This window comes from Thamnophis sirtalis, unplaced genomic scaffold (assembly GCF_051295495.1).
Source record: "Thamnophis sirtalis isolate CommonGarterSnake01/CBP01778 unplaced genomic scaffold, rThaSir2_p1.2 scaffold_14, whole genome shotgun sequence".
Classification (NCBI taxonomy): domain Eukaryota; kingdom Metazoa; phylum Chordata; class Lepidosauria; order Squamata; family Natricidae; genus Thamnophis; species Thamnophis sirtalis.
Genome location: NW_028261394.1, coordinates 27,302,031 through 27,329,984, shown reverse-complemented (window position 1 = coordinate 27,329,984; position 27,954 = coordinate 27,302,031). Strand labels below are relative to the sequence as shown.

At 44.5% G+C, this 27,954-nt stretch overlaps 1 protein-coding gene across 1 annotated transcript in view; it reads left to right on the top strand.

The window, feature by feature from the left end:
• Nucleotides 1-27,954, top strand: part of CPNE2 (copine 2) — a 125,662-nt gene that overhangs the window by 74,929 nt on the left and 22,779 nt on the right. The window contains exons 5-10 of the mRNA XM_087729468.1: nt 5,779-5,850; nt 7,852-7,935; nt 12,710-12,799; nt 14,854-14,946; nt 23,073-23,159; nt 27,587-27,646. Of these exons, the coding sequence (XP_087585594.1) occupies nt 5,779-5,850; nt 7,852-7,935; nt 12,710-12,799; nt 14,854-14,946; nt 23,073-23,159; nt 27,587-27,646 (486 nt within the window). The remainder of the gene's footprint in view (nt 1-5,778; nt 5,851-7,851; nt 7,936-12,709; nt 12,800-14,853; nt 14,947-23,072; nt 23,160-27,586; nt 27,647-27,954) is intronic.

Here is a 27,954-nt window from a genome sequence, read left to right as displayed (position 1 = left end):
ACGCGCTGGAGATGGTAGTAACAGCATCTGGAGAAGGCCAGTTGGAGAAGGCTGCTGGAACGCTTTTTTGCCCCGAACAGGTGCTGTTCTGAACACAGAAGCCAAGTGGGTGGAAAGGAAGATAGTGCCAAAGCTTTTGCAAATGTTCTCCGCAGCGTCTCTGCTTTTGAGCGCAACAGTGTGGTGCCAAAGCTTCCAGGCAGGCAAAAGTTTGCCTTTCATAGCTGGGGTTTCTAGCCTTTAATTTTAAAGGAGATGATTACCATTTCGATAAACATTCTATATTAAAATGTAGTTTAGCCGTTGTTTCTGGTGTTTATCTATCTATCTATCTATCTATCTATCTATCTATCTATCTATCTATCTATCTATCTATCTATCTATCTATCTATCTATCTATCTCCATCCATCCATCCATCTCCATCCATCCATCCATCCATCCATCCATCCATCCATCCATCCATCTATCTGTTTCACAGTTTTATTGCATGCTTAAACACTACTTGAGAGACCGCCTGCTGCCAATTACCTCCCAAAGACCCATTAGATCACACAGGGCTGGCCTCCTCCGGGTTCCGTCTACCAGCCAATGCCACCTGGCTACTACCCAGGGGAGGGCCTTCTCTGTGGCAGCTCCGGCCCTCTGGAACGAACTCCCCGCAGGGATTCGGACCCTCACCTCTCTCCAGGCCTTCCGAAAAGCCGTCAAAACCTGGCTTTGCCAGCAGGCCTGGGGTTGATGAGTTCCCCTCCACTCTCGACTTGTGTGGTTGTGTGATTCTTGGCTATTTTAATTACTTGTATTCTGTTCTATGTTCCCCTTTTCCCCTTTTGAGTTGTTCGCCGCCCTGAGTCCCTCCCGGAGAAGGGCGGCATACAAATAATAAAATTCAATTCAATTCAATTCAATTCAATACTCCGGAAGTACGTTTCTTTAGATTTTAAAACCTTATTTAGCTAAAAGGAGGCTTAGGTCACATTTTGAGTTGCAGAGATGGCAAAGTAAAGGCTCAGAGCTCCACAGACCTACGCTGAGAATTATAGAACATAGAATAATCGGGTTGGTGTCTGACTCTGGGTGATTCCGTGGGCCAGGTCTCTCATCTTCCCCTACACCTTTTGAGGTTTTTTAATGCTCTGGCTAGTGTCAGCTTTGATGGAATCCAACCATGATGTTCTTTGATGGCCTGGTTTTCTTTTTAAAAATAGTTTTTGTTAAACGTTTTTATCTTTAAAAACAGAAAGAAAAACACAACAAAAAGAAAAAGAAAAAAAGAAAAAACAAGATATACATAACAATATAAAGTAATTATACAGCCTTCTGTATCAGCATTCATGTTCAGCCTTTGTGGTTCTCCATTCTACATTGCCCTCCTATTGATTTTACCTTCTCTAGTAATATAATAACAGTAGTACTAACACTTTTAATAATATTAATTGTTCATATCACCATTATATTTGATGGCCTGGTTTTCTTTTACCACTAATTCTTCCAAGCATGGTTGCTTTCTCCAGTGAATTGCCCTTCATGTCACAGCCAAAGCAAGTGAGATACAGTTTTGTGATGTTTGCCTTCCAGTGACACAACGGATGTTATGTGCTCCAATACTTATGAGTCACCATTGCTGTCCAAGGGGTTTAGAATGAAGCCTCCATTAACATCTCTATACAGATCAACCTTTTTTCAATCAATTACACCAATGACATTTTGGGTGCAGTCCAGATGAATCTACTACTCTGCAATTACCTCAAACATACATCTTTTTACCAAGGTGTTGGCATCCTCCCCTGATTCCGCCCTGCTGTATTTCATCTTTTCGCAAATAGAAAATCCAAATTAGGAGGAAAAAGCTACCTTTTTTTCCATGGTGAGTGAAGTTCTCAACAGTGGACTTGGAGGCATGATAAATAAGGTGGCCCAGAGTATATGGACCCCTTTTGGAGTCTACGTACCCATTCCAAGATAACTTTGCTTTCCGACTTCAGATTTTTCCTCCGCTGAACAATGGAAGAAGAGGAAAAGTCAACCACCAGCTGATTTTGGGTCACTTCCACCAGCAAAATCTCTGTGACTCACTTAGTTTGTTCAGATCCCTTTGAAAGCAAATAGTGGCTAATAGGAAAAAGCTATTTTCAGCCCTGGCTAATGTCATTTTTTTTATCTATCCGTTTCTCTCCCCACCTACACACCGACATTTTCAGCCAAGATCTGGGAAAAGGAGGAGAATTCTTGGAGAGTAGCTATGTAGGGTACAAGCAGACCAACAGCCCCTCAGTGGCCCTGATTGCAACCTTCAGAAAGTAAAACATAGTACATCAGTGTTGGAAGGGATCTTGGAGGTCTTCTAGTCCAACCCCATGCTCAGGTAGAAAGCCCTATTGTCAGATCTGGAAACCATCTTTTACATTGGGCCTTCAATTTCTACTGTGGGAAAATGCGTGTGTGTGAGTGTGTTACCGTATATGGAGTATGGGTGAGATATAGTCAAAATAACATTCCTTTCTCAGAGAGTCAAGGACATCTTGCCCTGCAGCTGCAATGGTGTGACTGGGAGGCATCTCCAGTTTTGTTTGGTACTTGAATGGATCATGTGATGGACATGTGGGTGCTGGGCAGGGTCTTGGACTTTCCTTTGGGTGGGAAAAAACCTAGAAGCTTTCAGATTCGGGTTTCCCCAGATGTGCCAATATGATATCTCCAATAAAATGGAACTTTCTGGAAACTCAAACCTCGGAGTCTTCTCACGTTGGGGGGAGTTACTTGATCCCTGACACCTACACCACTTCAGACAAATGGATATTCAACATCTTCTTAAAGACTTCCAGTGTTGGGGCATTCACAACTTCTGGAGGCAATTTCTATCCCACTGATTAATTGTTCTAACTGTCAGGAAATTTCTCCCTAGTTCTAGGTCTCTTCTCTCCCTGATTAGTTTCCACCCATTGCTTCTTGTTCTACTCTCGGGTGCCCTGGGGAATAGTTTGACTTCCTCTTCCTTGTGGCAACCCCTGAGATATTGGAAGACTGCTATCTCCACTAGTCCTTTTTTTCATTCCACTAGACATACCCAGTTCCTGCAACCGTTTCTCATATGTTTTAGCCTCCAGTCCCCCAATCATCTTTGTTGCTCTTCTCTGCACACTTTCTAGTTGTCCATTGTTTCTTGTCCTACCTACAGGTGCTTTGGAGAATAGCTTGACTCCCTTTTTCTTTATAGCAGCCCTTCAACTACTGGAAGGCTGCTATCATCTCCCCCCTAGTCCTTCTTTTCACTAAACTAGACATACCCAATTCTTGCAACCGTTCTTCATGTGCTTTACCCAGATGTCTTGGATAGGGTTCCATAGACCTTGATACCTACAGTGATGGGAAATGGAGTCCAACTTAAAGAAAAACAGCCTGCGAGACTAAAAATATAGAGGAACATCTTAATCAGGACTAACCAAAACAGCTCAAGATCGCGAAATTCTGAAGAACCCAAAAGCTTGTATGATCTTTCATGCAACCTTGTGTTAATCTCAATAAGCATCAACCAATGTTGTGCTTTGGATTTTAAAAAAAAAAAAACTGGCACAATTCCATTGCTTTTACGTGCTTCCACAAGATGCCCTCATTTAATAGTGATTCAAATATGATGAAATAGTTGGCAGCCTAGGGTACTTTACATGCCGATAATGGGCTTGTCTTCCGTGCATGAGATTCTGTTATTTTTCAGGCAGGAAGAAAATCCCCCACTTATTGCCTCAACCTCCCTGTGATTTGTATCGTTCCCATTTCCATCTCTGTTTTCTTCTTCTTCGCTTAGAAGCAAATGTGTGGGAATGAAAAGGAAGCAGCCGTGTGAGAATTCAGTGGTACTTACACACACACAGACACACACACACACGCACACGCAAAAAGTCTCAATGATGCCAAGAAAAGACACATTACGGAAACTTCAGTCATTTGCACCAATTGAGCAGAGAACTACAGTTCTTTCTGGAGCCTGACTCAGTCCCCGCCTGCCAACATCTGTTATTTAGTTGTCATATTTAGATCTTAATTTCCTGCAAAGAAACTTACTTAAGATATTCAAAGTACATCTGGCTCAAATCCACAATTTCAGCCCCCATTCCAATCCGCAGGGTAGGCTAGCTTGGTTTTTATTTATTACGGATGTTTCCATTCCAACCCGCAAATCCTACACAAGAACAACAAAAAAGACTGCAACCCACAGTACAGTTAGTCCTCGACTTAGGAGAACAGTTGAGCCCAGAATTTCTGTTGCTAAGCAAGACAGTTGTTAAGTGATCTTTCTTGCCACAGTTGTTAAGTGAATCGAGGCAGTTGTTAGGTTAGTAAGACAGTTGTTAAATGAATCTGACCTCCCCATTGTTGTGGTCCGGCGGCAGCCTGCAGAGCTGGCAGCAGAGTCAGACAGTGAGGAGGTTGGGGAGGAACATGGGCCAGTCCTGGAGTCTGAGGAAGACTCGGAGGAGGGCCCTGTATTGGAGGCAGAGAGGAGGCCAGGGCCATCTGGGAGTTATGTGCTGCCTCCGAAGCCTCCGGAGTCTGACATCAGCGAGGCAGAGGAACAGGGGGAGCCTGTTCCCAGTGCACATATGTGGAGAGCTGCCAGAAGGCAAGAGCAGTTAAGACAAAAGGGGCGATTTTGGAGTAAGGCTTGGAGATGATAAGACATAAAAGAGGAGCAAATGGACGTGAGCTTTTGCAGGAAGCAACTTCGTTAGTTCTGGTTGGTTTAAACTCTGAAGCTCTGTTTTGACTCTGTGTCCTGTTTGGCCTTGCAAAACTAATTGGCAATTAGGTCTCTGGCAGCGTTTCAAGGGAGATAAAGGTGGGTGCTTATCAGCCTTGTCCTGAAAGACTGTGGCAGACTTCTGTCGGACTCCTTACAAACTATTTGTGACTCATTACAGGCTGTGAATGAACATAATTCACAGCCGTTTAAATTTTAAAAAGGGGGGGGGGACTAAGCATGTGATTTTTACTGTCTCAGGAAGCCTAGGTCAGAGCACCCATTGACTTTGCTTGTCAGAAGGTCACAAAAGGGGATCACATGAGCCCGGGACACTGCAACTGTCATAACTGTGAGTCAGTTGCCAAGCATCTGAATTTTGACCACAGGGATGCTGCAATAGTCGTAAATGTGAAAAATGGTCTTGTCACTGTTTTCATTGCCATTGTAACTTTGAACAGTCATTAAATGAATGGTTGAAAGTCGAGGACTATCTACAGCACCATAATGGTATCTTATACAGGATCCCCCCCAAATCTAGAATCTCCTGCAGAACTCAGTCCCAGGACTATCTGTTCACACCCTTGCAGAAACCTCTCAGATGTCCACCTGTGTGAAGGCCAAGGGTTCTTTGTGTTGGCAAGGTGGCGCGTCTTGGTCAGGTGCGTCTTATAATCTGAAAAGTACAGTATATTTTTCTTTTAATAAAGCACTAAGCCAGCAACCCCCAGTCTTCGGAGCACCTGAATTTCGATCACGTGACGGTGGGAAAGCTGCAAGTGTGAAAATCAGTTGGGAATCATTTTTTTGTTGTGGTTATAACTTTGAACGGTCGCTAAATGAATGGTTATAAGTCGTGGGCTAACTGTCTATGCTATCTGATATAATGACTCTTTAATTTGTCTTTTTTTTTTGTCTCTGCTGAATTTTTCTCCCAGGGAAAAGCTTTCTTGCATCTCTTCCTGCATTTAAGGACTCCCCGAAGGGATCCGACGGCTGATTTCCTTCAAATGATCCTTTTCTCCTCTTTGCTTTTCAGATAGCAGCCCAGGAGTTATTGGATAATCGGGTGATCACGCTCAGCATGGCCGGCAGGAAATTGGACAAGAAGGTTTGTGTTCGAATCCCCTGTCCTCATCAATGCCCTGCATGCAGTAGCAATTGCCTGGAGAGAGAGAATTAGAGAGAGAGAAAGAGAGACACAGAAAGAGAGAGAGAAAGAAAAGAGAGAGAAAGAGAGGATAAAAGAGAGACAGAAAGAGAGAGAGAGAGAGAGAGAGACTGACAAGGACAGAGAAAAACAGAGAGAATAAAAGAGAGTGAGAGAGTAAAAGAGAGAGAGAATTAGAGAGAATTAAAGAGAGAAAGAGAGACACAGAAAGAGAGGAGAGAGAGAGAAAGAGAAAGGCAGAGAGAGGGAGAGTAAAAGAGAGGGAGAATAAAAGGGAGAGAGAGAGACAGAGAAAGAGAGAAAGAGAGAGAGAAAGAGAGAGGAGAGAGAGTGAGAGAAGGGGAGGGAGAGACCATAGGGGAAATTACACTTGGTTATTTAAATCAGCCAAGTGGCGTTTTCACATGGCAGGTCAATTACTAGTTCTCAAAAGTTTCTATTAAAAATTATCCTGTTTCGCTTTTGACAGCTCTCCTGCTCTGTTAGACCTTTCAAGTCGGAGGAAGAGTCATGCCCTAAAAATTAATTACTTAGCACTTTGTCCCCAGTGATGCCACTTAGCATAAGTACACGGAATCGGGATTACAGACTAGACTGAAGCAGACCCAAGAGGGCAGTGAATAGCTTTCCAGCGTAAATCCAGAAGTCTCTGATAAATTGTTGGCATTTATCATAGGGAGAACGAATTAATCCTTAAAAAAATTTTTTTGTCATTTTATCTCACATGCTTATTATTAACTCTGCAAATCCAGTTGTTTTCTCATACCACATTGGTTCTTAAACTGGGGGTAATTACTTTTGGCAAGTCCAGGGGGTAGCGGAACAATTTCTAATTGTTGGTTTGCAAATTGAGGGCCCCTTTGGGACTTCTGCTGCTGAGATCCTTGTGTAAAATAAGAGTGGTGTTCCTGTGGGGGTAACAACATTACAGGTAATCCTTGACTTCTGGTCACAAGTGGACTGAAATTTTGATTGTAGCTCAATGCTCCACTTAGTCTAGAAGAACACCTGATGGCCGTGACCAGGGGGTCCTTTTACCAGGTTCGCCTGGTATGTCAGTTGCGCCCCTTCCTGGATCGGATTGCTCTGTGCACAGTCACTCATGCCCTCGTCCTTTCTCGCCTGGACTACTGCAACGCTCTCTACATGGGGCTGCCCTTGAAGAGCACCCGGAGGCTTCAACTGGTCCAGAATGCGGCTGCGTGGGTTATCATGGGGGGCACCTAAGTGCTCCCATGTTAAGCCCCTTTTAGGCGGCCTGCACTGGTTTCTTTCTCTCTCTCTCTCTTTCATTTTCTCTCTCCCTACCTCTGCCCTCTCTTTCTCTCTTTTTCTCTCTTTCTCCCCCTCTCTCCCCCTCTTTTTCTTTCTTTCTCTCTTTTGCTTTCTCTATCTCCCTCCCTCTTTCTCTCTCTCTTTTTCTCTCTTTCTCCCCCCTCTCCCCCTCTCTTTCTTTTTGTTTCTTTCTGTCTTTTATTTTCTCTCTCCCCCTCCCTCTGCCCTCTCTTTTTCTCCCTCCCTCCATGTGTGTGTATTTGTGTGTGTGTGTGTTCCTTTCTGAAGTGTGGAGGATATTCACACCTCACCCACATTCAGTCTCATTTCTTCCTTGGACATACCGAGTTGGGTGATTCTCCCAGCAGCAAATAAAGCGACTGCCACTCGAGCTGTTCTCTCATTAACAATCTTGAGCATTTCTATCTGATCGTAAATTGATTTTCTTTTGTGAATAGGCAGGCGGGGATTGGCTTCATGGAAAGAACATTAATTGCATTGGGGAAAGGCAAACTTGTGCTCAGCCGTCACAATAGATCCATATACACTGAGCTGTGCAGGGGAGCCCACAGGGAGTGGTCCCAAAAGATCTTATTTTACAAGACTTGTTGGCTGTCGCTTCGGCTTCCAAGAACCAAAATCATTTGATTCTCCTCTCTCTTGCAGGATTTGTTCGGGAAATCAGATCCATTTTTAGAGTTTTATAAACAAGGGGATGACGGGAAATGGATGCTGGTGCACCGGACAGAGGTAGGTCATTTTGTGTGGCCGAGGACATTATATTGTAAGATGATCACCTTGTATCATTTCAGGTTTTTTTTGCAGCCAAATACTAAAAGGAGTCCTTGTCTTATGACCACAACCGTCAGTGTCTATTCATAAACTAGAATAGGGTTTAGTAATAAGGTGAGCCAATAGGAGCAGAAACAGTTTGGAACCTGGGTGTGGCTTAGCTGTGTAGTTCTGAGTCTGTGCTAAGCTCTAAACTAGTCTGCTGCTCTGAAATGGAAACTGTTCTCTCCTCTCCTTCTGTTTGCTTGTATTTACTACCACGTTGGAAAACCTGCTTTTGGTATTGTATATTTACTTCCTGTGTTACTTTATATATAAAGAGAAGTTAAAGAAGCCTGCTGAATCAGTTACCTGTGTGTGCTTTCTGGATGTGATTGCTGCATGCAAACTCTGACAACAACCGGGTCCCAAATTTTTATTGCTAAGCAAGACAGTTGTTAAGTGAGTTTCGCCCCATTGTATGACCTGCCTTGCCACCGTTGTCAAGTGATTCACTGCAGAGCCAAGGTGGCGCAGTGGTTAAAAGCAGCACTGCAGGCTACTGCTAGATCAGCAGGTCAGCGGTTCAAATCCCACCGGCTCAGGGTTGACTCAGCCTTCCATCCTTCCGAGGTGGGTAAAATGAGGACCCAGATTGTTGGGGGCAATATGCTGACTCTCTGTAAACCGCTTAGAGAGGCCTGAAAGGCCTATGAAGCGGTATATAAGTCTACTGCTATTAAATTAGTAACACCGTTGTTAAGTGAATCTGGCTTCCCCCTTGACTTCGCTTGTGAGAAGGTTGCAAAAGATGACCACGTGACCCAGGATACTGCAACATTCGTGAATACATGCCAGTTGCCAAGCTTTTGAATTTTGATCACATGACCACAGAGATTCTGCAACAGTTGTAAGTGTGAAAAATTTACAAGGCCCGTTTTTTTTCAGAGCTGTTGCAGCTTCAAATGGTCACTAAACAAAGAGTTGTAAGTTGAGGACTCCCTGTACAGGATAAGCCAACTGTGGGAGCCTCACAATGATACAGAAGATCCCTTCAAAATATTCCAGTTATGATCAGCTGTTGCTATTAAGTTTTCTAGATATTAGGGGACACGCAACAAAGTCCAATACAATGGTAAAATTCAAAATTTCCCTAGATCAGGGGTGCCAAACTCAAGGCCCAGGGGGCAGATCCGACCTGCAGGGTACTTAGATCTGGCCTTCGGGGCCGCTCTGGAAACAGCGAAGGACCAGACTGCGGTGCTTCTGCCAGCAAAAACGGGTTCCCGAGCTCCGTTTTCGGCTGCTACGGCCTCCCGCAACCCTCTGCCAGTGACAGGAGTGACGTCGGGCTGGCCATGCCCACCTTGGCCACACCTACCCAAGATCAAATACAACCCCGTTGCGCCCCTCAATGAAATCGAGTTTGACACCCCTGGAGTAGACATACTCCGTTCTTGCAGCCACTACAAGCAAGTGGAAATTCCGAATGAGGATTGTTCTCATGGCCGGGAAATTTCTCCTTGGTTCTAGGTTGGCTCTCTCCTGGATCAGTTTACATCCGTTGTTCCTTTTCTGGCCTTTGGGTGTTTTGGAAAATAGGTTGCTTCTTTGCATTTTTACGCATTGGGTCATCTGCTTTGAGTCTTCTTGTCAGCAACAGCAAAGCAGAGGCTGACACTTCTTTTTTTAAAAAAAAATGTCTTTTGGAATGTCTGTTGACAGCAGGAAAGGAGTGCTGTTTTCATGCAGTTGTTGTAATGAATGAAGGAGATGCCAGATCGCATCATTTAGAGCAGGCAGGGGTCCCCAAACCTGGCAACTTTAAGACTTGGGGACTTCAATTCCCAGAATTCTCCAGCCAGCTTGACTCCACCTACTTTAGGGCAGCCCCTGAGATATTGGAGCACTGCTATCATGTCACCTTCATTTCATCAAATTAGACATACCCAATTCCAGCAAATGTTCTTTATATGCTTTAGCCTCCAGCCCCCTAATCATCCTTGATTATTTCCTGAGTGGAGGCTCCTAAGCAGTGGAGGAGGAACTTGCCTCCTGACCTCACGGAAGGTCTTTGACAAAAGACCAGGCAGCCAATTATCCAGGACCCTGACAATTTCTGCACTCATCATCGGGGGTTGCACTAGAATATCGGCAACGTCCCTTCCAAGCCTAGGATTCTATGAACTTTAGAGAACTTGAACATTTTACAAGTCTTTGGTAGGACTGGGTATAAAACCTTGACAATTTTAGGACTTATGTACATCAACTCCTAGAATTTCCCACAAGTCTTAAGGTTGGACACCCCTTCAGTAGTGCTTCCTAAAAGATATTAACAATAACAATAGCAATAGCATTTAGACGTATATACTGCTTTATGGTGCTTCACAGCCCTCTCTAAGTAGTTTACAGAGTCAGCCTCTTGCCCCCAATAATCTGGGTCCTCATTTTACCCACCTCGGAAGGACGGAAGGATGAGTCAACCTTGAGCCTGATGAGATTTGAACTGCCGAACTGCTGGAAGTCAGCAGAAGTAGCCTGCACACTGCATTCTAACCACTGTGCCACTGTGGCTCTAGTCCAGTGATGGCTAACCTTTTCGACACCGAGTGCCACAACTGGAATATGCGCCAGAGTGCCAGAACCCGGAAGAGAGCAGCTGGCCTGCGCACATGCGCGTGGAGGGCAGCTGCTCTTCCGGGTTCCGTTGCATACATGCATGCCGGCCAGCTGATCTTTGCGCAAAGACCAGCTGGCTGGCATGCATGCATGCCCCCAGAACCCAGAAAAGCCTCTGCCCACCACGCACATCTCCTCAGAGAGGACTCTGTGTGCCACCTCTGGCATGCGAGCCATAGATTCGCCATCACAGCTCTAGTCTATACAATAAATTTGAATTTTTTTAAAAAATAACTTAATCAGGGAATTCTAAATATAATTGCCAAGAGAGAATTATAAAACTTGGGTCTCTTGTATCTGTTGCAACTCCTTAGGGATATTGTGCGTCTATGTTTTGGACTCTATTGAACAATGTTGAAGCGATCCAACATTAGGCAGAAGGTGCAGAGAGAGAGGTTCCTTTTTTGGGCTGGGATTTGAGGCAAAGTATCTAGTTATAAAGTTTCCTGAGTAACCCGAAATAATTTACATCTCTCTTTTGATTCCTGCACTGTTGTGCAAAAGGTATTTGTTTGAGGAAATTCTTCCCCCCAGCCTTGCCTTCAGGAATCTAGAAAATACTGGATGGAATGCATTACGAGTGGTTTAAAAAAAAAGCTAGCAATGGTTGCATCATAGAGGTATAGTTTGCAAATTGGGGGAAGGAACAATGCTTGATATGGGCAGACACTACCCCGAGGACTTTGTTTGGCAGAGCTGTGTGTTGAACTTGATGGGGGCAGAGATCCTAGTGAAGAGACATTGCAAAAATTTTACGTACTTTGCTTTAGATAACGGCTGCCGAGATAAAGATTCGGGAATCCGTGATACGTACATAGAGTTACAAGCTTTTTGATCTTCAGTCTAGAGTAGGTTGCCAGAATTATAATGCCAGTGCTACATTATTAGAAGGTTGCAATAACAGAATTGGAGATTGGACAACCAATGGTCTGAAATGGTATAGGGCAGGGGTGAAATTCAGGGTTTTTTTTTTACTACTGGTTCTGTGGGTGTAGCATGGTGGGCATGGCAGGAAAAGGATACCACAAAATCCCCATTCCCTCCCCACTCCAAGGAAAGGATATTGCAAAATCTCCATTCCCTCCCCACTCTGGGGCAAGCCAGAGGTGTATTTGCTGGTTCTCTGAACTACTCAAAATTTCTGCTACTGGTTCTCCAGAACCTGTCAGAACCTGCTGGATTTCCCCCCTGGTATAGGGTTTCCTGCCTGAGCAGGGAGTTGGACTAGAAGACCTCTAAGGTCCCTTCCAACCAGTGATTCTGAATCTTGCAAGTCTGAATGTGTTTCCCCTCTTCCCTTTTTTTATCTTCTCAAGAATCTGGGGGTGGGGGTGGGGGTTTAAGACTCAAATTACTTTTTTGCCCTGACTCGGATTTCTTTTATCTGTTTCCTTGGCTTCCCTGTTTTTCGGGGTTATTCCAACTTCCCATTCATTTCCCCATTATCAGTAAAATGGCACAGGAAAGTTAGAAAGAAAGATGCCAAAGACAGGAGGATATTGTTGGTTCTCAAGAAAGGAATTCCAGTTGCTGGAATTCTTGTAATTTTTCATCTCAGCCCATCAAACCCTGTCCATATTTTTCTGGGAAGCAGCCTTGTCTGCAAGAAGGTGAGGTTGAACAAGGAGGATGTTTCCCTACTTCTGATTTATGTACAATCACAGAATGGAATGCTTAAAAAATATGTCTGCTCCCACCCTGGGTCCAGATATTGTTATAGCATTGATACTGATCTAGTACTAAGAGTCAGTTTTGCCAGTGGTTAAGGCACCAGTTCGAAAGTAGAAGACTATGAGTTCAAGTCCTGCCTTAGCTATGAAAGCCAGCAGGGTAACTTCAGGCCAGTCACCAGGAGACTGCCTTTAAGTGCCGCCTTTGTTCTGAAATCCAGCTGGGGGTCTTTGGGCCAGTACCCCCCCCCTCTCAGCTGAACCTACAGAGTGGTTATTGTGGGGAAAATAGGGGGAGGAATTTGTATTGGATGTGTTTGCTGCCTTGAGTTATTTGTAAAAAATAATAAATAAATATCGTCTGAAGTTTTACTTGTCTTGCTGTCTTTTTCTTCCCATTGCAGGTAATTAAATACACGCTGGATCCTGTATGGAAGCCATTCACGGTGCCTTTGATATCTCTCTGTGATGGGGACACAGAAAAGCAGATCAAGGTACTGTCCTCTTCATCTTCCCCCGTTTCAGATCCATTATCTCCCCTGTGGCTGAGAGATAACATTCTTGTTAGAATATCCTACCCCAACCTGGTGTTCTCCCAGGCTTTGTTAGTCTCCATTCATGCTGGCTGGGGAATTCTGGGGGTTGAAATCCACAAGTCTGAAAGTTACCAAGGACGGAGACTCCTGGTTTAGGCCCGTGGTGGCAAACCTATGGCACGCGTGCCAGAGGGGGCATGCAGAGCCCTCTCTATGGGCACGTGCACCATTGCCAGCTGCTCTTCTGGTTTCCAGCTGGTCTTTGCTGGCACCGGAAAACAGGCCAAAAGAGGCCCGAAACACAGCTTGTTTTCAGGCTGTTTTTGGCCCGAAAAACGGCCTGAAAATGGCCCAAAGAAACAGCCTGAAAAACGCCAAAAAACGGCCCAATGAAACAGCCCAAAAATGCCCTGAAAAACGGCAAAAAATGGCAAAAAACCAGGCATGCATGCACCGGCTAGCTGGTCTTCGGGTGTCTGGTGCTCTGGCACATGCGCATGCATGCACATTCCAGTTTGGGTGCTCAGTGCCAAAAAGGTTGGCCATCACTGCCCTAGGCCACGAGAGAGCATCTTAATGCAGCTTACATGAAGACTGTCAATAGATCTTAAACTATGATTTATAGAACAAATAATAATAATACATAGAATGTTTTGGGCTCCAACAGGTTGGTACAGAAAAGATTATTTCAGGAGACGTCCATTGAAATCAATCCATCCACTTTGTCCTAGAGAACACCTGACTGTTCATTAGGCACCTGGCAATATGTCTGTGGAGATTCTCTAGTCACAGATGACTTGAAAAAGCACCTCTGGGTAGCTGGTAATACCGTGTTTCCCTGAAAATACGTCCAAACTGGAAAATAAGCCCTAGCATGATTTTTCAGGATGCTCGTAATATAAACCCTCCCTCCAAAATAAGACCCAGTTAAGATCGCCAGCCTGATGGACGCCTTTAGTACCGTATTTTCCCCCAAATAAGACCTATTTGGAAAATAAGACCTAATGCATCTTTTGGAGCAAAAATGAATATAAGATCCGGTCTTATTTTCAGGAAAACATAGTAGTTGTCAACTCATAAAGCATTTGCATGTCTGTTATCGAGTTGCCATGGTGAGAAAAGGGGGGGAGCGCATTCCATGGACACCAGATTACTACAGCAGGCTTGTGAAGCGTGCACCTCCTTGGAGAATGTGATTTATGACACAGACTGCTGGGAGGGGAGAAACGGGCAAAGTTCAGCCATAACTTAAGTGGGGCCAGATCTGACTGCAATGAGGTATTGCCGAAATGGTGTTCCTTATGAATGACTGGATTTCTTTTGAAACTTGGCTCGAGGCTTGTGAATTAATTAGGGCCATGATGGCGAAGCTATGGCATGCGTGCCAGAGGTGGCATACAGAGCTCTCTCTGTGGGCATACAAACCATTGCCAACTGCTCTTTGGGTTTCTGGCATGCCGGCCAGATGATCTTCGTGGGCATTGGAGCACTGGCCAAAAACAACCTGAAAACAGCCCAAAATATACCCTGAAAAACACCCTGAAAAACAGCCCAAAACAGGCATACACATGCCAACCAGCTAGTCTTTGCGGGCACCAGAAAATGGCCTGAAAAATAGCAAAAAAATAGGCCGTTTTTCAAGCTGTTTTCAGGCCATTTTTCAGGCCAAAAATGGCCTGAAAATGACCCCAAAACAGTCCGAAAAATGGCCAAAAATGGCTAAAAACCAGGCATGTGTGTGCCAACCAGCTGGACTTCGGGTTTTGGTGCTCCGGCACATGCACACACACACATTCCAGTTTAGGCACTCAATGCCAAAAGGGTTCACTGAATTAGGGCATTTTTTGGAAACCTGACAGTAGTTGTCCTACCTCTGTGAGAAATGAGCATCTTCGTGAATTTCTTCTCTTTCATAAGAAGGATGAAATTTTTAAATTCAGAGGGGTCATTTTTGGGGGCAACTACAGTAAACTGGATGAAAACCCTGATTGTTCCTCTGCTTCTTCTGCCAGATTGTGTGCTATGACTACGACAATGATGGAGGACATGATTTCATCGGGGAGTTCCAGACTTCTGTTGACATGATGTGCAGAGATGGCTCTGTGGTAAGCTTTGAAGGAGTTCTGTGGATGTGAAGATGAGCATTGCCATCCACACCCTAGCCAGGAAGAAGTTTGGACTTACGGTTTTATATCATGGCAGCCACAATATATTTCCGTTTAGCCATTGAGTCCTCTTTCTTTAGTGTTGTGGGTTAGCCCAGTGGTCTCCAACCTTGGCAACTTTAAGACCTGTGGACCTCAACTCCCAGAGTTCCTCAGCCAGCTTTGCTGGCTGAGGAACTCTGGGAGTTGAAGTCCACAAGTCTTAAAGTTGCCAAGGTTGGAGACCACTGGGTTAGCCCATAGGCCTGTGATGGCGAACCTATAGCACGCGTGCCACAGGTGGCATGCAGAGCCCGCTCTGCAGGCATGCGAGCTGTCCCCCCAGCTCAGTTCCACCGGGCATGTGCATGCACCTCCTGCTGGCCAGCTGGGTTTTGGGTCTCTGGCATGCATGCGTAGTGGGGCAGGGCGCATGCGGGAGATGCATGCACATGCATGGAAGGGTGGGGGAACATGGGGTGCACGCATGCACGGGGGCAGGGGGGCATGCAGGGGGCATGCGTGCATTGCATTAGAGGCATGCACTTTTGGCACGCAGTGCTGAAAAGGTTAGCCATCGCTACCATGGGCCATATCAAAATACAGAATAAAACATAAAAACATTACACAGTCAAGCCATATGTAAGAGTGAAATACAAGCGGCAGATTAACTGAAAGGAATAAAATAAGGAATATAATATGATGTTTTTGAGTCATCTCTACAGTTTACCTTGATGAGACTTACACAATGCAGTCCTCGACTAACAACAGTTCATTTAGAAGCGGTTTGAAGTTACAAGAGAACTGAAAAGTGACTTATGACTGTTTTTCACACTTAGGATCATCGCGCCCATGGTCACATGATGAAAATTCAGACACTTGGCAACTGATTCACATTTATGATGGTTGCAGTTTCCTGGGGTGAGGGGAATCCCCTTTTGCAACCTTCTGACCGGTCAAATGAATGGGGAAACCAGATTCACTTAACCTTGTTATTAACTTCCCAACTGCAGTGATTCACTTAACAACTGTGGCAGGAAAGGTCGTAAAATGAAGCAAAATTCACTTTAACCATTGTCTTGGCTAGGAATGGAAATTTGGGGCTCAGTTGGGGTCATAAATTGAGGACCACCTGGACGTATGTAGATCTCACCTGAACTGTTTCATCCAAATAAAGGGCTTTGTGATAGGTGATTTTTGAGTTCTGACTGCAGATGAAATGGGTTGTTTCAGTATAAAAGTCCCGATAGTTTGTTCATCTAATGTGCGATTCAAAGATAACCAGTCTTAGTTTAATGAGTGGAATTGAATTAAAAAGCCTCTTATGAGCTTCTTTCTTGATGTGTCTTTAAGAAAAGAAAACAAAAACCCTCAGCTTCTCCTGATTATTTCTCCTGAACTCACTTTCCCAAGCAAATCAATCTTTTTCAACTTCAATTCTCCTTCATTCCGGTTTTGATTTGTTTTGATTTGAGCTGGTTTGCTCATTATCAAGTGTTTGTGGTGACCCTCATTAGCAAACATCTCATCTTCTGCTAAGTCCAGACTGCTTTTTACCCAATTAAACCTCTGTCCTGATCGCCACTGATTTATGATGAAAGTTTGTCTTGCTAGCTTGTTAGGTTTAGGAGTTCTCATTGCAGCCTGATCCGTTATGTTTGCTTCTCCCAATTATTTCTGGCTGGGGTTCTAATTAAGTCGAGTACAAATGACAGGGAATAACTTCATTAGGTGGGGATGACCGTCGTGAACAGAACTGTAAACGCTTTGTATTTTATAAGACATAGCTGGATACCCGTGCTTCGCTACGAAGCCATGTGATTGGTCGGGTCCACAGGCCAGATGAGTCACATGCTGGCCACACCCATATAAGGCAACTGGCTGTTGGAACAGAGTTCTTTTCAGGTGGGGAGGGGGAGTAGAACATCTAACTCCTTAGCATCAACATGTGTTAATATAATACTGTATAAGAAATACTGATGATCTGATGGTCATTTTGAAAAATCCTTTATTAAGCGAGCACCTAGAAGCCAAGAGGAACATCTGTGCCAAATTTCACATTTGTAGCCTTTACGGTTCTGGAGATTTCGTGATGATGAGTGGTATTTGGCTTTTATACATATAAATAAAACCGCAGTTAGAGATGCACATAGCAATGATCTGAAGTGAATTCAGGTGGTCCTTGACTTATGACCAAAATGGAGGCCAAACTTTATGTTGCTGAGACATTTGTTAAGTGAGTTTTGCCCCCTTTTACCACCTTTCTTGCCACAGTTGTTAAGTGAATCACAGTAGGGGTTAAATCAGTAACACAGTTGTTAAGCGAATCTGGTTTTCCCATTGACCTTTCTTGTCAGAAGGTTGCAAAATGTGATCACGAGACCCTTGACTTCAACCATCATAAATACGAGTCAGTTGCCAAGTGCCCAAATTTTTGATCACGTGACTACGGAGGTGCTGCAACTCCTCAAAATAACCACAGTCTTGCCTTGACCCTTAGTAGGGTCACATTTTTGTCAATAGGTTGCATGGAATGCAGTTGCAGTGCTTTGAACTCTGTCTAGGCTCCTAGTTTCTTGTATCTGACAGCTACCAAGGAATGTAGAACAAAGAATAACAGAGTTGGAAGGGACCTTGGAGGTCTTCTAGCCCAACCCTCTGCTCAAGTAAGGGACCCTATACCACACATATGGCTGCCCAGTCTCTCCTTGAAAGCCTCCAGTGATGGAGCTCACACAACTTCTGTTCTGTTGGTTGATTGTTCTCATTGTTAAGAAATTTCTCCTTAGTTCCAGATTAATTTGCAATCCATTGTTTCTTGCCTTGCCTTGTGGTGCTTTGTAAAATAGTTTGATACCCCCTCCCCTCTTCTTTGTGGCAGCCACTCAAATACTGAAATACTGCTATCATGTCAGCCCGAGTCCTTCTTTTCATTAAACTAGACATACCCAATTCCTGCAACTGTTCTTCGTATGTTTTATCCTTCGGCCCCCTAATCATCTTTGTTGCTTTTCTGCACTCTTTTCAGAGCCTCAATGTCTGTTTTATAATATGTTGACTGGAACTGGATGCAGTATTCCAACTGGGGTCTTACTGAGGCTTTATAAAACGATATTAATACTTTACACGATCTTGATTCTAACCCTCTCTTAATACAACCTGACTTTTTGAGAGGCAAAGGTGAACCATCTCTGAAAAACCTTGCCCAGGAAACTACAGGGATTTGTCCAAGTAGTTTCTACGAATGGGACACGATTTGAATGAAAGGGGAGACCAAAAATTTAAAAAATCCACTTGTAACTTCCTAAGTGAGCTCTCCAAGGTCCTGATTATGTTTCACTGGGCTCAAATTTTTCCTTTGTTTTGAACGTCTTGGTTCTTTGAGGATCTTGGCTAAGACAGGCAATGTGAGTTTGCATAAGCCAGTATTCCAGAATATCAAGAGAGCCATTTTAGAGCATGGTGAAAGTCCTGGACCAGGGCTAGGGAAACCCAGTGTTTTAGATTGCCCTCAACCATGGAAGGGTTTGGGGGTTTCAGTCTCAGCCCAAAAGACAGGATGGGGTAGTGGTTAAAGCATCAGACTAAGAGAATTCTAGTCTCCTATCAACTAAGGTAGGGGTGGGGAACCATGGCCCTTTTATGACTTGTGGAATTCAACTCCCAGAATTCAACTCCCAGAGCATGGCTGGCTCAGGAATTCTAGGAGTTGATGCCCACAAGTCATAAAGGGGCTTTGTTCCCCAACCCTGAAGTCCCAGCTGTGGAAGGTTGGGGTAGTCATTCTGTCAGGCTTGCAGCCATCTTTCCTTTTGCTTCTTTGGCCTGCCACACTTTCTATTATTCTACTATGCACTTTCTATTGTGGGAAAATGGGAGGGGGGGACTGTACAGAGCTAGATGCTATGTAGCCATAACAAAATTCTTTCTAGAAAGCCAAGGTCATCCTTTGTCTCTGCACCTCTGCACAGGGAAGCCAGATTCACTTAACAACTGCAATGATTCACTTAACAACAGTGGTAGGGAAGGTTGTAAAATGGAGCAAAACTCAAGTATGTTTCATGTAGAGACATAAATTTTGAGATCCATTGTGGTTGGAAGTCAAGGGCTACCTGATTCTACCCTTCACTGCCTCTTTGCCTTCTGGAATCCAGACTACAATCCACCACACTCAAGACCTCACTGTCAGCCCCGCACCTATCTTTTCTTTTGGATCTTTGGCCTGCAACACTTTCTATTATTCTACTATGCACTTTCTATTTTGGGAAAATGGGAGGGGGGACTGTACAGAGCTAGATGCTATGTAGCCATAACAAAATTCTTTCTAGAAAGCCAAGGTCATCCTTTGTCTTTGCACCTCTGCACCTGACTGGAACTGGATGGGTGAAACTGCCAGTGTAGCAGTGGGAGATTGGACCATGTGATGGAGTGGTGGGTGTGGGGCAAGATCTTGAACTTTCAACTGGGTGGGGAAAACCGGGAAGCTTTCAGATTCGGGTTTTCCCAGATGTGCCAACATGGCTCTCTTAATAAATTGGAACTTTGAGCAATACTTTGCCTTGGACTCTGATTTACTTTTGGATGCTATTTGGAACCCAGACATATTCTTTCTTAGCTCAGCCTACCTCACAGGGTTGTTGCAAGGAAATATTGGGAGGAGGAAGCGCTCTCTCTACCAGCTTGGAGAGACAAGGTATGAGTTTAACAACTGAATGAAATCAACAGATGGGAGGTTATGTAAGTTGGTCAGTAGCCAGCTTCTAACCTACTGTGTGAATTCATGAAATGTGAAGCTAATGGAGAATTCCAAAATCTCACAATTTAGGTCATTTAAAAAACAGAATTTTCTTAGTGCTTGGAGACCGAAAGAAAATGCTCTCTAAATTGTGAGGAAACTTCAGCCCTTTTGCAGGGACATCAAGCGTCAGCAGATCTCTTGTTTAAATGACCGTTTGCAGTTATTACTTCAAAGCTCTTCGGAGGCTAGAAATGGCATTTTAATTTTGTCTTCCAGGCTGCTATTTATTTATACCTTTCTCAATCCTAGCTTGTGCTTCTGCGTAAGGAGCTTAAAAATAAAATGGATACATGCATTTGTTTACCTAGTGAGTAATCACATCCTTCCTCATTTCAACTCGAAGCCCCACTGCGCTCATCTGCTGCTTCTACATTGGTTTCTCTCTGGAACGTACGGCTTCTAAAATGTAGTTGCTGGCTGTAAATAGCTCAGGCAGATGTTCAACCCATCTCAACACTCTGGGAAACCTTAGGGATGCTACATGGCCTGGCACGATGCTCTGGACGGAAGCCAACACACATGTCTTGCCAACAAGCCTGCCCAGAGCTAACCTGAATGGTTGCATCCAGAGATGTGTGGATAGAAGGTATAGCTGGGGAAATGGAGCAATTGAGGGGCACAGAGTGAAGAACAAGAGTTAGGTGGGTGTCAAGGTCCCAAATAACATCCAGAGTCCAAGGCAAAGTATTGCTCAAAGTTCCAACTTATTAAGAGAGCCATGTTGGCACATCTGGGGAAACCCGAATCTGAAAGCTTCCTGGTTTTTCCCAACCAGTTGAAAGTTCAAGATCCTGCCCCCCACACCCCCACATCCATCACATGGTTCAATCTTCCACTGCCATGCTGGCTTTTCCACCCATCCAGTTCCGGTCAGGTACAGAGGTGCAAAGACAAAGGATGACCTTGGCTTTCTGGAAAGAATTTTGTTATGGCTACTTATCATCTAAATCCTACAATTCCCCCTCCCATTTTCCCACCATAGAAAATGCATAGTAGAACAATAGAAAGTGTTGCAGGCCAAAGATCCAAAAGAAAAGATAGGTGCAGGGCTGACAGTGAGGTCTTGAGTGTGGTGGATTGTAGTCTGGATTCCAGAAGGCAAAGAGGCAGTGAAGGGTAGAATCAGGTAGCCCTTGACTTCCAACCACAATGGATCTCAAAATTTATGTCTCTACATGAAACATACTTGAGTTTTGCTCCATTTTACAACCTTCCCTACCACCGTTGTTAAGTGAATCACTGCAGTTGTTAAGTGAATCTGGCTTCCCCATTGTCAGAAGGTCACAAAAGGGGGTCATATGATCTTGGGACCCTGCAAACATTATGAGTATGTGTCACTTACCAAGCATCTGAATTTTGAACACCTGATCGTGGAGATGTTGCAACAGTCATAAGTGTGACAAATACTAGAGAGAAGTTCCCTGAAAATGGGCTCTAGCATGAGTCTGAAAACTCGGAGGACAAAACCTCTGGTCCCAGTGACTGACCCAGATTGGATCCTGCAACATTATCCTGGGACACGTATATTTGCCTTGTAAATCAAGGACTACCTTTAGTTTGTGTGGCAGAAAGAGGGTGAAGATCGCTCCTCCCTAATAGGTCCCAAAATACAAGGAGAAATTTCTTGACAGTTAGAACAATTAATCAGTGGAACAACTTGCCTCCAGAAGTTGTGGGTGCTCCAACACTGGAAGTTTTTAAGAAGATGTTGGACAACCATTTGTCTGAAGTGGGGTAGGGTTTCCTGCCTGAGCAGGGAGTTGGACTAGAAGATCTCTAAGGTCCCTTCCAACTCTGTTATTCTAATTCTAATTTGTTTTATGGTAGAAGGAGTCTGCTTTAGCTGGGCAAGATTTCTGTGTGTGCCATTGTGTTTACAAGATTGTAATCCTTGGAGAAAAAAAAACAATTCCCCCCCAACATTTTCATAAGGTGAAACTCTGGATTAGGACAAAAGCAGGATTAGAACCCACTCTGGATTAAAAAATTCCCTAATATCTTCCTGTCTGTGAAAGTTCAGCCTGTAATAAAATAAGTTGAACCTTGTTTATTAATTCAGTTCTTATTTACAAGTAATCAAGCCACGTTCAGATTCATTCTCCGATCTTGCTTGATTCAGAAGCCATGCTGATTTTTATTTTGGAGTGCAAGAATTGCAGGGGTGTGGCCTGTGGCTGTGACATCACTAGAGTAGGCGGAGCCAGGAGATCAGACCTGTTGCCTCTTCTATAGGTAGTCCTCGCTTAGCAACCAAATTGGGACCGGCAACTTCATTGCTAAGTGCCTGAGCAAAACGTCAGGGGACTGTGCTAGATTTACAACCTCATGTCCTTCCATCATTAAGCAAATCATCATGGTTGTTAAGTGAGACATCACATGAGCGCAATTGGCAACTTCCTCCAGGCTTCATCATTGTCTTCTGCTTGAATCATGTGATGAGATGGTCATAAGTAGAAGGACTGGTCACAAGGCAGGAATACCAATACCAGTGTTGGCAAAACTTTTCAGCACTGAGTGCCAAAATGGGAGTATGCACATGTGCATGTGCCAGAAACAGGAAGAGCAGCCACCTAGTGCGCATGCCACCTGATCTTCCTGTTTCTAGCACAAATGCGTGTGCAAAGGCCAGCTGTCCAGTTTGCGTGTGCGGGAAACTGGAAGATCATCTTCCCAGCACATGCATGTGCTTGTCCGGTGCTCCCACACGCATGAAGACCAGCTGGCCAGCGCACCACAATACAGAAGAGCAATGAGCAATGGCTTGCGTGTCTGGAGAGATGGCTCTGTGTGCCACTTCTGACACGCATGCCATAGAGTCACCATCACAGACCAATACCTTCAGAGCCCAGACTTCACACATTTTCAATTCTTAATATCCCAGTTTCCCTCCAAAAGGTTGGAAATCTTTGCCCCATACCTACAGCATTTGGGTTCCAGTGCGGTTACTGGGGTATACAGGCATCTCTTTAGTCAATGTTTGGGATATCGGTAGTTTACCAGTGTTTCTCAACAGTGGCCACTTTAAGATGTGCGGACTTCAATTCCCAGAATTTCCCAGGCGGCTTGAGAATTCTTGGAATTGAAGCCTTAAAATAGCTCCCATTGAGAACAACTGGTTTAAGCCATTCTTCCCCAACTTGGTTACCCCTAAAATGTTTTGGAATTGTAAATCTCAGCTTTCCCAGTAACTACAGGACAACTAATGTATTTTAAAAAACGGGGGGGGGGGGAATCAAGATTATTGCATTTACCATGGTCTTCCTTTCTTTCTAAAAATAATAATACGCAGGCAGAGTTTGAATGCATCAATCCCAAAAAACAGAAGAAGAAAAGGAGCTACAAGAATTCAGGCATCATCATTGTCAAGTCCTGCAAAGTAAGTTCTGCTTCTCAGAAGGACGGATGGTTTCCTCTGGGCTTTTTTAGAAATACATACAGGCAGTCCTCGACTTACGACCACAGTTGAGCCCAAAATTTCCATTGCTAAGAGAGACATTTTAAAGTGACTTTTGCCCCATTTTACGACCCTTCATGTCACCCCACAACCTTCCTTTCTCTAGACCAGACATACCCAATTCCTGCAGCCGTTCTTCATAGGTTTTAGTCTTCACGCCTTTAATAATCTTTGTTGCTCTTCTCTGCACTTTTTCCAAAGATTCAACATTTTCTTTTTGTAATGTGGTGACCAAAACTGGATGCAGGATTCCAGCTGTGGCCTTACTAAGGATTTCTAAAGCAGTACTAATACTTTGAAATGCTTAAAAACTTAAAAACTGGTCATAAGTAGAGGACTAAGACAGAGATGCATTCCACCTTATGGCCTTTTTTTGCCACAGTTTTTAATTGAATCATGTAATCATGAAATAAATGGTCGTAACCCAAGGATGACCTGTGTTTATGGTCTCAGCACTGAAGTATTTTTTTAAATGCCCGTGCATAAGGGAAGGTAGAAGTGAGATACTGAGATGGTAAGGTAAAGGTTCCCCTTGCACATATGTGCTAGTTGTTCCTGACTCTAGGGGGCGGTGCTCATCTCCATTTCTGAGCTGAAGAGCCAGCGCTGTCTGAAGACATCTCTGTGGTCATGTGGCCAGCATGACTCAATGCCGAAGGGGCACAGAATGCTATTCCCTTCCCACCAAAGGTGGTTCCTATTTTTCTACCTGCATTTTTACGTGCTTTCGAACTGCTAGGTTGGCAGAAGCTGGGACAAGTAACGGGAGCTCTCTCCGTTATGCGGAACTAGGGATTCGAACCGCTGAACTGCCAACCTTTCTGATCGACAAACTCAGCGCCTTATTTAGATATTGGTAAAAGTGTATAAATGCCACAGTGTGCTGTAATGGAAAAGTCCTTTTGAAGCCTCAGCGGCCTATTATCAAGTGGTTCAAATAAAGAACCCTCACGTGTATAAACTCCTTCTCAGAAAAGTATGGCCAAAGCATTCTTATTACTCAACTCAGCACTGCAGTCCATAAATTAACTTCTTCTCCGGTTCTGAAATTATAAACCCTGTTGAGTGATTCACTCCTTCAGACAAGGAAGACCTTTGCTTTCAGTTTGATGGATTAGAACGGCTAAACCGCTTTCAGATTTGCATTAAAATCATAATTACGTAAATAATACCAAGATTGGTAGAGTGGCATCTAATCATCAGAAGGCCAAGGTCTCGACTCTGGGACAAACGGAGTGATTTTTTTTTTTAATGCCAAACTCTGACAAGCCAGGATGAAGGCAAACACAAGGCCTGATTAACCTGTCATTCCACCAAATTGGAGGAGGCAGATCGGGCTTCAGCCGACAGCCTGTGAGGAAGATGCTTTTCTGCCCCATTCGGGCTGTGAGCCGAGACTTTTGCAAAGGGGACAAGGTTCTAGTCCCTCTCGACTCCTGCTTTGAAGACTACAGCTAGTCCTTGACTTAACAACCACAGTTGAGCTCAAAATTTCCATGAAGCAAGCTTTGCCCTATTTTATGAACTACCGTATTTTCCGGAGTATAAGACACATCTTTTTACCTCAGAAAAGAGGGTGAAAATTTGGGTGCGTCTTATACACCGAATACAGCATTTTTGGCCTCCCGAAACCCTGCAAAAATAGACGTGCGGAGGGTTTGGGAGGCTTGCAAAGTGCTCCCGAGGGCTGGGGTAGGGGGTGAAAATGGCCCATTTTTTGGCCCTCCAGCCCTCAGAAGCACTCTGCAAGCCTCCCAAACCCTCTGCATGCCCCCTCTCCTTTTTTGTGCAAAAAACGAGGCATGCAGAGGATTTGGGAGGCCTGCAGAGTGCAAAAACTGTTGTTTTTTTTTAAAATTACCTCTTCAAAATCATGGTGCGTCTTATACTCTGTGTGTCTTGTAATTCACACAATATGCCAAGACAGGTTTTCTGCATCTTGTCCCCTTTGAGCTTAGCCTACTTTGGTGTGCAGGCTTTCCCATTGCAGTCCTCAGCCTCGCTATGAGCAGGATCCCATGAAGATTGGGGAAATCCGGGAATTGAAGTGACCATGACTTCTGACCAGCTTCTCCATTAACTTTACTTCATGGGAAGCTGGCAGGCAATGTTGGAATTTGAAGGCATGCAATTGCAGCCCATTGCAATGTTCTAATTGTGTCCCAAGACACCAAACACCCAGAACTTTGCAGACTTGTCGTAAGTAACACTCATTCAGTCCCACCACAAATGTGGCCACTAAATGAATGAATGTAAACTGAGGAGTACCTGCATTGGACTAAGATAAGGCAAGTCATGGGCAAACAATAGATACAAACTTAAGGTAAACCACTCCAAACTCGATTACAGAAAATACGACTTCAGCAACAGAGGGGTCAATGCCTGGAATGCTCTACCTGACTCTGTTGTTATATCCTCAAACCCCCATAACTGTAACCTTAAACTGTCTACCGTGGACCTCACCCCATTCCTAAGAGGTCCGTAAACGGGGCGTGCATAAGCGCACCAGCATGCCTACCATCTCTATCCTACTGTCCCCATTTATTTGCACCCCATTTACTGTGTTCATATTCATGTTTATACCTATACCTGTTATCTTTTACATGTTTGACAAACTAAATGAAATAAAAAATAATTGAAAAAGTTGGGAAATCCTGCCGTAGGTGATAGCTTAGTACAGTGGTCTCCAACCTTGGCAACTTTAAGACCTGTGGACTTCAACTCCCAGAGTTCCTCAGCCAGCAAAGCTGGCTGAGGAACTCTGGGAGTTGAAGTCCAACAGGTCTTAAAGTTGCCAAGGTTGGAGACCACTGGCTTAGTAACCGTTCAACCAAGATTAACTTTCTCAGACAAATCTGTCAAAGAGAATAGAGGAGAATGTTGGCCCAACAAAGACTTTTGTTAACACAAAAGAGAAAGCTTCCTAGCAATGTCTCACACACAAACACACACCCCTCCAATCTGCTGCTTTTGATAGGCTGCACGGCTGAGCACACACAAATGTTCCAGGCTGAAGTTAAAAACAACGGTTAAGTGGCTTGTGACGCAGGGGATTCTAACATTCCCAGGCTATCCCAGGTGAACCAGGTTACGAGTTGAAACCACAATGCGCTATCTCAATATCATCTTGCAGAACAGTTGTGGTTTTATTTCCCTTGGTTTAAATGGTAAATGTGTTGTATAAATCCAGCCACAGTGTTTGGAAATGGGATGGCTCCCGGGAGAGTCAAACTCTCACTCACTCACTCACTCACTCACTCGACGCCTCTTCACCCAACGTGGGTATAGGCGACTTCCATGGAAAGTTATGGCGATCCATGGAAGCTGTTTCGGCTGGATATACCCAAGGGGACGCCAGTCCCAAGGGTCGACAGAGCCCGATTGGTGGGAACAGGGGGCACCACGTGAAGGCTGGGTTGTCGTTTGATAGTTGAGAGGCTATATTTGGCGCATCAACTATCCTTGCCCCCCTAGGGAGAGTCAAACTAGACGATTGTTTCTCAGCTTTGGCAAATCTAAGACAGGCGGACTTCAACTCCCAGAATTCTCCAGCTGACCATGCTGGGGGATTCTGGGAGTTGAAGTTAATTCTTGGCTGGGGGTTGTGACCCGCAGGTTCGGACAGCGAGGAGGTTGGGGAGGAAGATGGGCAAGTCCGGGAGTCTGGGGAAGGCTTGGATGAGGGCTCTGTGTCGGAGGCAGAGAGGGGGCCAGGGCCATATGCCAGTTATCAGCTGCCTTCAGAGTCAGACAGCAGTGGGGCAGAAGAACAGCTGGAGCCTGTTCCCAGTGTGCGCATGCACAGAGTTGCCAGACAAAGGGAACAGCTAAAGAATAAGGGTCAACATGGGAGTAAGGCCATAGGTGGACCATGAATGGCTCCTCCCATATGGAATAAAAGAGGGGGGAAAGGGGAGGGGAGTTTGCAGGAGACCATTAGTTCACTTAATTGGTTCGTGACTCTCTGAGACTCCTTGCCAAGTTCTGCAGATAGCCGCCCGGCAGCTCTCCAAGCCGGATAAGGTCTGTGACTGTAAATCCTCCCTCGAAAGGCTTTGCTGGATGTGAAGGAGCAGATTTCACAGTCAATTAATACAAGGGATTTTTGTCAGGACAAGGAGTTTGCTTCAGGCTCTTGGGAAGCCTCGGTCAGAACACGGGGGAATTCTGGGAGTTGAAATCCACACGTCTTAAAATTGCCAATGTTGCGAAGCACTGAACTAATATGGAGGAATAAATGAATATTTTGTGAAGCAGTCCTAATGCTTTTGCATTAACTTGCTCTGTTTCTCCTTTCTTTCTTTCTCTCTTCCTCCCCTCCTCCCAAATCTTCCCCTTCGTCTTTTAAGATCACCCGAGATTACTCCTTCCTGGATTACATCCTCGGAGGCTGCCAATTAATGTTTACGGTAAGGATCTTGGTGATTTTTTTTTCTTTCCATGAACGCTAACAACATAATCATTGTTGTGGCCTCTCGGTTAAATCTCAGCATTAATTAAAGCATCACTTACGCCTGGAAGTTGGAAAAAAGCTTGTTTCCTGAGCGGAAATATGCCCCACCGTGGCCCGCAAAATTATAGGGTGTGGGCTGCTCTCTGGTACAACAAAACCCTGACAAGAAGTTTACCACCCACTTAGCAACGCATTGGGAGGATGAGCCATAGAGACAAGGTGAGGCATCACGAAAGATCCCGAAGGAGACCTTCCATGCTATAC